At 37.1% G+C, this 11891-nt stretch overlaps 1 protein-coding gene across 1 annotated transcript; it reads right to left on the reverse strand.

Annotated features, from left to right (window-relative positions):
• Positions 1 to 6435: 6435 nt before the first annotated feature.
• On the reverse strand, positions 6436 to 11100 carry cav2 (caveolin 2). Its single transcript, XM_007570306.2, has 3 exons — positions 10887 to 11100; positions 9252 to 9439; positions 6436 to 7768 (listed from the first exon to the last, which is right to left on the reverse strand). Exons 1-3 carry the CDS (start codon positions 11034 to 11036, stop codon positions 7618 to 7620), a joined length of 489 nt encoding a protein of 162 aa, XP_007570368.1. The 5' UTR covers positions 11037 to 11100; the 3' UTR covers positions 6436 to 7617.
• Between the last annotated feature and the right edge of the window lie 791 nt (positions 11101 to 11891).

Genomic DNA, 11891 nt, shown 5'->3' on the forward strand with positions numbered 1-11891 from the left:
TATATACACATATACATAAAATATTAGGAAAGTGACGCCATGTAGCTTAGCAGCATTGTGTCTTCCAGTGGATATATTTACATGTCTGTCCCCTGAACGGCTCTGCTGCTGTTCACAGACCGACAGAATGCTGCTCTGGTCCGGTCACATTCTTATCAGCACCTTCCAGTATCCCAGCAGCTGGCTCCAACCAGAAGACATACTGCTGATAGTCTGTGTGAAACATGGTGAATGTTTTCAGATCCTTCAGAAAACTGTTTGGCTGGTTTATGTGAGTCAGAACACTGAATAATTGTTGAAAGGCCTGAAAGGAATGTTTTCAGTGTTTTATTGTTGGTGAAATCAACTCAAAATGTACATAAGACAGACAGTACTGACTGAAAACTCTACAGCGTGTTTGTGGAAGCAGTCAGGATGAACAGCATCCTGATGCTGAAGCTGCAGTGACTGACAGCTCGGCTGCTCCAAAGGTGCATCTTCTTCTGCACATTAGATATGAAATGAAAGGAGGAATTCATGAATTATTTTGCTAAAAGATTGACCAGTATGTAGAAACCAGCTATATTTTACTTAGTTGTGTTTATTTGAGCAACTTTTTAAAAAATGTATTTTCAATGTATTATACTTTTGTACTTTCACTTGAGTGACATTATTATTGTGAACTCTTGCTACTCTTATCTGAGTAAATGGATATTCCATCCAATACATGTAACTTCAAAGACAAAAAAAAACTATTGTAACTTGATGATATTGTTTAAGATGATTTTTAAGAAATATATTGATAGTAGAATAAAAAGGTTTTGATGGACATGTTACAGTGGAACTGGAAGATATTTTTAATATTCAAAATAAAACAACCAAAAACAAAAACAACAACAACAACAACAACAACAACAACAACAATAATAATAATAATAATAATAATAATAATAATAATAATAATAATAACACAAAAAGAAAACGGAAACAAAAATTATACACAATATAAAACAGATTGTTTTCCAGAAGATGTTATTCATCACAATGGAAATTATTGAGTTTATTTCAATTGATTGTGCAATTCATTGATTGCAGTCTTACCCATCGTGACTGTTTACTAGTGAACACACAAATAACCATGGAGACATGGACATTTTTTTTTTATTTTTTAGTGTAGAAATCCCTGACTGGCCTACACAAAGTCTTCCTCTCACATTGGGATGAATTAGAGCCGAGGCTGAAAGCCTGACCTTCTCGTCCAGCAACAGTGTGTGACCTCACAGATGCACTACTGGAAGAACCCTCTAAAATCTAGATAAACAGAAATCTTTCCTCTGAAGAGCTGAAACACTTATGTCTGAAAAGCATTAAACAAAATAATATAAAAGTCTGTTGATTAATAAAGGGATTCCATTCATGTGACATGCATGTGAAAGCAGTAGAGAGATGGCAACTCGCCTCAAATTCAAACATTTCAAGATTTCTGTGTCCAGAAACAGCTACAGTAACATCATGCACACCGATATGATGTTACTTTATTACATCACTGTGTTAATGTGGATTTTTAAAAGTGTAACCAGTCATTGCACTAATTGGCATTTCTTTTAGCATCTGATTTTACTACTGAGCGCAGCATAAAAAGAAAATTCCAGTTAATTTCTGATTTATTCCTCTGTTTCTTTTGTGCTTTTGCCCCTTTTGGCAGCACACAGAGAAACATTTCCACCTACATTCTATTCCCTCTTCGGTGGGTGTGGCTCAGAACAGATCAAAAATAACTTCCAAACAAGGTTATTTCCCATAAAGATACTCTACCTTACTCTGAGGAATTCAGCTGCTTGCTTGGTGTCAGGTGTTGACTGTGTTGCAGGTGAACTCTGCATGCTGAGGTTCAAAAACATTATGAAGTGCAGCGTGTGTGAATTGTCCCCAGGCGTCTGTCCCCCGCAGCACCAGAGAGTTTAGAGCTGATAATCTGTGGGAAGTTTCAGTGGCAGCAGTTTTAGTTTCTGACAGAACGCATAAATGTCACTCAGAGCAGCAACAAAACCGGCTATGAAACAGCTGAGAGCTTCTGGATTAGGGTCAGAAGCTGTGAGATAACAAAGCTCTTAGATTAGAGGATCCTTCATGGCTTTGAGATCTGCACTGTAAAACAAAATGTTGTGTTTAATGAAAGGTTTCAAGTCAACACAACTTAATTCTCATCAACTTGTTGTTTGTACTGATCTTAAACAAATGGTGTGAACCTTTGGATAAAAAAAATGCTTGATAAGTTCATCTATTTATGTTAAACTAATGCAGAAAAGTGAAATATTTGATTGGCCAAAAACATATCCCATAATGCATTGTGCCACCACCAACAGCAAGTAATAAAACAGCTTTTTTATTTGTCACAAAATATAGTTTTAAGATGTTTAAGGTGAAAAGGTAGACTCTAAAGCCAGTTCATGAAGAATTTCATAAGCAGTGAAGCTTTTATTAGATGTTTATTAGTATTTAGATTTGCATTCATGGAGCTTCACCAACAGTCAGTTATATGTTCACTTTCATGACCACCTCACTCTGAATTAGGATGCAGCTTGACATATAACTTTATTTGTTTTACTGAAAACTGCTTTCTACGTTTTCTGTCAAAGTTTGAAAACAAATAAAAAGCAGGAAATGTTTGAGGGATGCAGTTTTATTTTTATGCCAGTAGTTAGGCTTTGGGTGTTTAAGACATTACAACATGCTCCATTTATTAGGTTCACTGAAGTTACAGACATTATCTTAAGCTAAAAATTTTGAGACAACATGTTTGCATATATTTTTTTTCAAGTAAGCAGAAATTATGAGGTTTTACAGTATAGTTGTGTGTTCTAATGTGTCATTATAGCTTACTCAAAATCATCTAAGCAGAATAAACGTAAGATATACAGTTTGCACATATTAACATTTTTAAGTTTTGAAAACTTGATTTTTTTCTTTTTGAGGCAACGAGTTTGCATGAATCTTGAATATTAATGAAATCCACTTATTGTGTTTTACAGTGTGTGTGGTCAGTGTGTTCTCACTGACCTCAAGCAAAGGTCAGAAACATTTAGTTATGTTGCTGCAGTAGACAAAAAACTTTGAGGAATCCTGAACAATCAAACCGGAGAAAAAAAACAAAAACAAAACACAATCCAGGAACAGACAGGAAGGGGGGGTGTCAGACCAACGAGGAGAGTTTTCACAAGTAGTCTTGACAACTTTAAATTATAGTCAACTTCAAATATGATGCAAGCAACACGGAGCTGCTGGAACGTCTGCAAGAATCTCCTGAATGACAGTAGCAGGTATTTGAAGAGTGGACGATCTGACTGGAGTCTGATTATATTCACATGCAAACCAAATATGGATATGCAAATGATTTGATTTGCAAGAAGAAACCAGAAACTGTCAGTGACAGAGTAATGAGTGCAACAGGTGTGTTACAGACAGTTGCCGTGGCGTCTGACAGGAAATTATGTTTTCTCCTCCTCATCTAGTTGGCTGCATAAATCAAGCCTTGTGTTTGGTTAACCTGTTGAGCAATTGAAGAGGTGTACCTAATAAAGTGGCCAGTGAGAGTTTAATGCTGTTCAGTGGTTATAGCCACAGCTTACAGGATCATAAATACATATATGAAACATCATAGTGGTTATGAATATTCATGAAACCACAAAATGTTGAAATCCTGTTGGAACACAAACTGATGACATCATAGTGATTATGTTATTGGTTATCTTATTGATCGTATTTTAGCTTTAGGCACTAAGTGCTCACAGTACGTATGCACCTCCTTTCCAAAAGGAGCAGGATTTATTTTTTTTCACTGCACTGAACCTCATTGAAAACCTCCTGATTTCTGAATTCTTCCTGAGTTAAAACATTAGTATTGTTGTTTCTAAATGAATATGAACTTGTTTTCTTTGGATTATTTGAGGTCTGAAAGCTCTGCATTTTTTCATTATTTTGACAATTTCTCATTTTCTGCAAATAAATACTAAAGTTTTTCTTGGAATTTCAGAATTAAACAACAATGTTCATTTTACTCAAACACAAACCTAGAAAAAGTAAAATCAGAGAAACTGATAATCTTGCAGTGGTCTCTTCATTTTTTCCAGAGCTGTACTGGAAATCACTAAATACATTAAGCACCTTTTGAACTTCCTTAAATAATCCTAAAGAGAGCAAAGGAATTTTTAAAATAAAAGCTGAGCCTTTTGGAGGTTTTTTCAGCTCCAGAGGAGTAAAATAAAAGCTGCAGGGTGAGCAGGTTTCTCTCTCAGCTGTGCTTCACCCGATTTTCATTTCCAAAACTGAAGATGGTCACAGTTAATGTTGGTATGCAGCTCTGACCTGATGTGAGCCATCGGTCTGCAGACGGCACACAGCGTACTTTACACTACTGTATTTGTTACAGCGCTAACTTTGATCTGATCTGGATTAAATAGCATAACAAGGAGCGTAACGGCAGACATTTTTTTTATACCAGGAGTGCTGTTTATCAAAAACTCCTTCAGCTGACAACAGGTTCCCATAGCAACCCAAATTGAGCTACAAACGCTGCGCAGACCTGCAGGTCTGACAGTGGAGCCTCAGGTGATGTTTCATTAACACACAGTTCAAATTTGTAGAGGAAAGTGTCTGAGGCAATATGAGCGACGGTGATTTATGAGAACTTTCTGGCACCGATGCGCATAACTCAACCAGGCTCATCTCCTGCAACCAAATAACAACAAACCACACACAGAACTGTTTCCTCAAGGGGAAACCAAATCTTTATTTTAGATAACTTACACATGGTGTCCTTCAGTTCCCATCATAAGAGTAAATCAAGTCAGAAAGCAAACAAATAATCTGAGAACTGAGTTGGATTTGTTATTTTCATATCTACGTGCATAGCTGCTCTGTAATGTGGCTGTGGAAAAGAAAAAAAATAAACCTTCACCTGTCTGCCCAGATAGAACCTTATCTGGAAATTTATATGACCAGTTCTGATCCCAAAGAGACCCCAAAAATGACATCTGAGCCTCCTTCATATGTGGTACTGAATCGTTTACAAACCAGACAGTATTCAAAGTGTCCTCAGTCTGAACTGCTGTGTTGTATTTAATCCGATTTTTATATCACTGATACTTTGGCAAACAGAGGGAATCTCTGTCACCTTTTCTAAATGATCTGCAGTCCAGATTTGTTCTAATAGACTGTAGAGATCAGCTGGAGTTCATCCATGTAGAAACACGTTAGCAACGTTGAGCTATTTAGTTGTTTTTAGCTTTCTCTTGACTCAAACTTCAAAATTTCAAACTGTATTTTGACGTGTTGTAAAAAGAATGTCAAAGCAAAGTTTTGTATTAATTCAGAGGAATATCAATAACTGCATTTTCATCACCCATAAAATTGAAAATACGAAAATAAATTTGGAAAATGGAAACACATCAATTTCAAAAAGAAAAAAAAAACCCTCTCGCTTTTCAATAAAAAGTTTTTGCACTCGGATGTGATGGTTTTCCTATGGAAGAGGGCCACTGGAAGAACAAAAAATTAATTCTGACTTTGATCTCAGAATTCTGACTTTTGTTGAGGAAAGTGCCTGAGGCAATATGAGCTTTTTTCTCAGAAATTTGAGATTAAAGTCTTCCAGTTCTGTTATTGTGTCACTAGTTCTTTTCAGACCATCAACAGCAAAAACAGAAGGAGCATTTTTACAACTTCAATTTCCCCAAACGGTTGCAAACACTAAAACAAATGAAATCATTCCTGGATGCCTTTCATGCAGCTGCAGTTTGTTTGGCCTGAGCCAGAGTCTCTGCCTCACAGCAAACAGTCACAGACAGAAAACGCCTGAATCTCACGGAGGTTCACTTCTGAAGACGTGTGTCGATCAGAAATACAGCATGAGCTCCTGTTGTTCTCAGAGGAGCTCCAGCATCTTCTGGCATTTTTAAATAATAAAATAGATGCCCAGCATTATGGTCAATGTCATCTAAATTCAACACAGTAGATATGATAGTAAATGCCTGCAAATGTGCAAATGCTGCATTTTAGCTTTGAATAGTTGGATAAACTTCTGCAATATAATGTATTCTCTCTGTCAGCTCACTACATCTAGCTTATAGTTGAATATTTTGCAATATATACAACTTATATATTTCTATAGAGCAGAAAAATTACATCTACTAACATATCAGGAAGTTAGTCTGAACAGAAATGGAATGACAAGAATGATTTTTGGTCACAATTTCAAACACAACAGCATTCGGTGGTGCTCAAAAAGTTCATGTCATATCAAACATGAATGATTATTACTCATAAAAAACACAAACTGTCTATGTGTTTCTGATTACTCAAGATACATCTGACCTGTCTGAACCTCAGTCAATATATTTTTAGAATATTGAGTTTTCAGAAGCATTCCAAAACAGTCAATGTCATCTACAGTTAGCAGGTAAGACTGTCATCTGGTCCCGGAGAATCTCACATAATTGTAATTCATTTCTTAATATTGTCAGATGACTACAGCAGTCAGGGTGATTTTTTTTCTTAAATGCTTCATTAAAATTCACCTGAGCATTAGCAAGAAAAGATTAGCTGTCGGCTGAATCCAAAGAAAACTTGATCAACTACCGGGAGTGTAACTCTAAGTCCAATTGATAAGACTCGGGTTCTTATGAATGTAAGAATAAGTAAGAGAATTTTTAAATTATTTCCAATAAGAGTAAAACATCTCGGTCCAAATTTGACAACTACATCTCACCAAAAAGATCATAAAAATAGTATTTTTGTGCTTTAACCTGGTATTGTAAAAATAAATCTGCTTAGTGTTGAATTAGGTTTTGTTTTGATTTTTCTGAGTATTTTAGATCTGAACTAGAGATGACACAGCTGAGGCTCGGTAAAAAAGCTAACTTTAGCATAAGTAGCAGCTAGCATTTAGCTTGTCCACCTGTTTACTGTCAGAGTAAATATTTGACCAAATGCAGTCTGGACTCACAAAGAAACTCAGAAATAGCCCTTCAGCTCTGAAAGCTCCAAATTTGATGCAAATGGCTGAAGGTTAACTTTACAAACATCAAAGGCTGCCACGCAATTCAAAGATGGTGGAAACTTTTTTTTTCTACTGCAATTGCAACAAAATGTTGTTAGTCCAACAAGCAGTCTTTAACAGTCAATCCAACAACACAACCAAAGAAACAACTCCGAAACAACTTCCTTTCTCACTTCAAAATAAGACTCAAATTTAGCGCCATCCTAAAGCCTAAAGCACGCAGCTTCCTGTCTGAGGCCACTGACAAAGTCACATGATTATAGCAACTTTTTGAGACACTCTTCATTAAAACATGAAATATACCTTTACTAGCTAGTCATCAATACTTCACCCAAAGCCACTTCAGAGGAAACAACAAACAGAACAATTAAGTAAACGCTACGGAACCATCGGCTAAAGCAAGATGAGGTTTTCTGGTCATACTCTAAACTTCTTTTCCCCGATGATTGTCTTTTATTTTGCACACCTCCTTCTGTATCTTATACTGAACGTTTTAAGAGCTCACGTGTCCCTCGCCCCTTTTTAACATTTCCCAACGACTCCCTTCTCTCGTCGTCACGGTGGACGGAGAGCTGTCTGCTTCAGTTCTCTGTGGTTTCAATCTGAATGGAGGACAAACATTTCCCCAGGCTCTGGAACAGCGGCACTACGAAAATGTCTACCAGACTCCTCCAAATCTTCTGCGCTGAAGGCAGGAGCATCATGAAGCTCTGGACCACTGGCATCACCAGCCTGCACAGGCAAAAAGAATGAAATCGAAATAAAATGAGGAAAAGTTCTCACTGATATGGGAATAAAGTCATACAGCATAAAAGTCATAACAGTAGAAGAAGAAAAGTTGGCATAATATAAGAAGAAACTCAAAGCATTTGAAGAATAAAGTTGGTCGACAATAAAGTCACGATAATACAAGAAAGTTGTTATTAACACAACTTTTTTCAAGTAATTTTGAAACTTTTTTCTGGTAATATTTTGTTTTTATTCTAGTAGCATCACAGCTTTATTGTAGTAATGTTCTGATTTATTTAAGTCATAATGTTTAAGTCGTAATTTTAAAAAATATCTCTTCATCTGGCTTTCATATTCTGTCGTAGAAGTGCTGGAGAAGAACAACCTGGAAGCTGATCAGCTATGATTTTATATCTAAAAAAAATAAAAAAAATAATGATTGGTTTATAATTCATTAGCGTTTAACAGCCTGGTCTCTCCATCCCTAAAAGTTGAGTCAAAAGTAAGCTATTTAAAAAAAGAAACCCATAAAATTACATATTACCATGCAGGGATTTCCCTAAGTTATCCTTTCAATCTCTGTAATCTAAAATGTAGAAGTTAAATTTCCACCATGTTTTAAACTATGTTTTCTCTGTGAGAGATCGTCTGGAAGCTGCCAACAGGATTCATTAAAAGACTCAAAAATTATAAATCATAAGGTTGACTCTGGACTAAGCCCTGTTGGTGGTTATCATACATTCAATAGTAATATCCAGATTTCACATCACAAGTTCAGTCAAAATAAATCAGACTAAAACAAAATCATATCAGCTTTTCTAAAGCATCTTCCCTGGATCTAGATGGAAACTTTCCTAAAACTCAGTTTGGATTATTTAATCTGACCTCGGCTCTGTTAGCATGAGCTCATCGTCTGTGTGATCTTCCAGATGAACTGAGCAGCATCTCTACGTCTCTCTGATGAATTCCTCTGACATCTTGCTGAGAGGTCGTGCTGAAGTTTCTCTGCTCTGCTCCACGAGCAAATAAAGAAAGTTCCACTCTGGTCTGAAAAGGGACTTTAATTGCTGCTGAAACCCCGTCTGTCTGCTGGAGCAAACAGGACTTTATTTTTATTTTTTTTAGCTACCAGTGGAGCTCAACATTCCTCTAAAGTTTCCAGGCAGCGCTTATATGTGTATTTAAAATCATTTTCCATTAAGTCTTCATGCGTGAAGTTGATGGGTTATGAACCTGGGAGCAGCTGGCCCAACGTACTGCTTATGACATATCACACATTACATAACTAATACATAATTAGACAAATAAACAGTGATGCACTGTGTCTAGAATAATGTATAATATAAAACCCAATAAATGTATTGCAGCTTTACGTCTTTAGGGTGGAGACACCAAGATGTTGTTGGGGTTTTAATCTTTGTTTTCTGTCTCTGATGTGAGACCTGGAGAAGGAGCGGAGCCTGAGGACGGGGGGACATGTCCTCACCAGATGTGGACACAGCTGAGCACTCCAAAGACTAGCCCCAGTGTGAAGGCCATGGGAACGGCCAGCAGGGTGGTCAGCAGGCGGTAGAAGAAGAACTTCACCAGCTCGAAGGTGGCGTGGCTCCCAATCCAAACCCTGTCAAAGCTGTGGGCGGAGCTCGGCTCACCGATCACGTCCTCGAAACCCACCTGTTGAGACACGACGGTCAGACCCGGCCCAAGTCATAAGCAAACTAAACACCTGTTTAGAGCACTAAAAACACCAGCTGGGCCTCCAACATACATTACTATACATGTCTAAATATTGTTGGTGTGTCAAATAATTTAAAATGGAATATAAATTAGTTTTCTTTTTTCAGAATGTACGTGATTCCATTAGTCAAATTAATTTTTGTGATTTCAATTTGTTAATGAAAACACAGCTACTGAGTGATCACCACATGTAGTGTATGTTACACCCTGGGCAGTCCAACACACGGTAACATAAAGGTAGACAGGACAAACAAACAATTTACAGAGACCAGTCAACCTCACAGTGACGGTTTTGTACTGTGGGAAGAAACTGGAAAGAATCAATGAAAAAGCAAAACCAATAACGGGAAAAAATCTATTTATTCTAGGAAATTATTTCAGTATTCTTTCAGAAATGGAGACTTTACACTGCGCAACGACCTCCAAAGACATGCACCAGCAATGGACCCTGCAAGGATAAGTGACCAGAGGCAAATATATTCTTTCACTAAATGTGGAATTAATAAAGTATTTTTGAATTGAACTGAATTTGAATTAAATAAAGTTAACCTCTGTTAATTATGATAATTATTGCTCATCATAGCTAATTAAAGTTCAAAATTAGGTTTTACTGAATACTAGAATATTTAATAAGAGCCACAAAAAATGTATGTAAATCACGTAGAACATCACTGACTTAATGGTTATCTATTGATTCTCCTTCTAAAAACGGTGTAATGCATTCAAGTAATTGAAAAAGAAGTTGACTTTTCTGTTTTGATGTTAAATGGAAAGTTTAATGGAAAGAAAAAGGTTCAAAGTAGCAGCCATCTGCTAGGAAATGTTAGAGAACATCATGTGTTCCTGTTCCATCAGATTTTACAGAGATGCTGAATTCCACTTGGCACCTGCCCACACTTCCATAGATGGTTTATCAGTGGATTTGACTGGATTTCCTTCATTCCTAAAAAGGCTCACAGGCTGGACCAATACTGACTGCAAATATTGTACAGTAAACAGACATCTTTCTGTGTAAAATATAATGTTTATAATAATAATAATAATAATAATGCAATTTTGTATAAACCTGAATTACTTTAGTGGAGTCCCGCATACACTTTGGTTTTTCTGACAAAAGCCAAAGCGCAAAGCGATTAGCCTTGAAAAATGAGCAACAAAGATCTGCAGGCCGGAAATAGTTAAGAGATGATGGATGCACGCGCAGGCAGCGACTTCCAGGTATTTATGGAACTGATGAAACAGCCTCACAATGACGACAATAGCAACAAAACGCTCACAGTGAAGTAATAATATGAGTGATAATTCAAAGTGAAACGTCGAGCCTCGGACGTTTTCACTTTTAAAGAGTAGAGCCCCTCTCCCCGCGCGCGCGCGCAGACTTTACCTTCAGATGCGTGTTGATCTCGTTTGGATCCCGAACCGGTGCCTCCGAATACACCTTCCCCTTCTTCATCAGAATGGGCTCTATGGATCGGTTGAACTCGTCCTCGTCCATAATTATGCTGGTGTTCAGCTTTTCCTTCTCTACACCCATGTCGTGTCGAGGTAGAGGCGGACAGACGGTGCGCTGAGAGCGGCAAAGTGCGCCGGACTGAGCGCCACCCCGCCCCGCAGGGAAAGCAGCGCGGCGGGGAGCCGAGCAGCCACAGCCAGCGCAGAGCCGCAGTTCGGTGATGAGAGTCGCTACTGTGCAGCAGACAACAGACCTCCAGTTATGTTAAAACACACATTTTCTAAGGTCCATTTCGTTGCACAAAAATGCTATTTAAAGCCAAGCTCTTTTAAAATGTTTTAAAAACTGTTTTTACTGTTGAAATATTGAATATTGATTTTTGGAAAAAGCAGGAATTTCTTAAAGAGACAGAGGCCCAATTTCAAGGAGTTGAATTACAAAGTCAAGTTTCTTTTGAGTCAAATTTGATGTATAGCATTTTTATAGCAATTTAAGCAAGTATTAGTATCACAGAATATCAGACAACTCAGAGTGCCACTCTTGTCAGACAGGGACACGTTATAAAATAATCCAACAAATATAAACAGATTATGCTTCCTATAATTCCTCACGGTAGAATAGTAATTGATCTAAAACACTTCTTCAAATTAATGGGATCAGGATTTGTTATCAAAAAAGTCGTAAACGTGATTAGAATTTAACTGAGGTTGAATGTTACAAATACAGTTATTTGCATGATTTAAATTCAAACTATGTACAGTTACATCTATGTGTTTTTACAATGTACTTTTTTTGTGGTCTAATATATTTTCGAACACAAATATTTTCATGGTGGAATGATTTCCATAAAATCATTCCACCATAAAACATCAAACGCTCAAAACAAATAACTCCTAAGTCTTGGCTATTATTATGTTTGCTTCAAAGAAATACAAT

This window comes from Poecilia formosa, unplaced genomic scaffold (assembly GCF_000485575.1).
Source record: "Poecilia formosa unplaced genomic scaffold, Poecilia_formosa-5.1.2 Scaffold258, whole genome shotgun sequence".
Lineage (NCBI taxonomy): Eukaryota > Metazoa > Chordata > Actinopteri > Cyprinodontiformes > Poeciliidae > Poecilia > Poecilia formosa.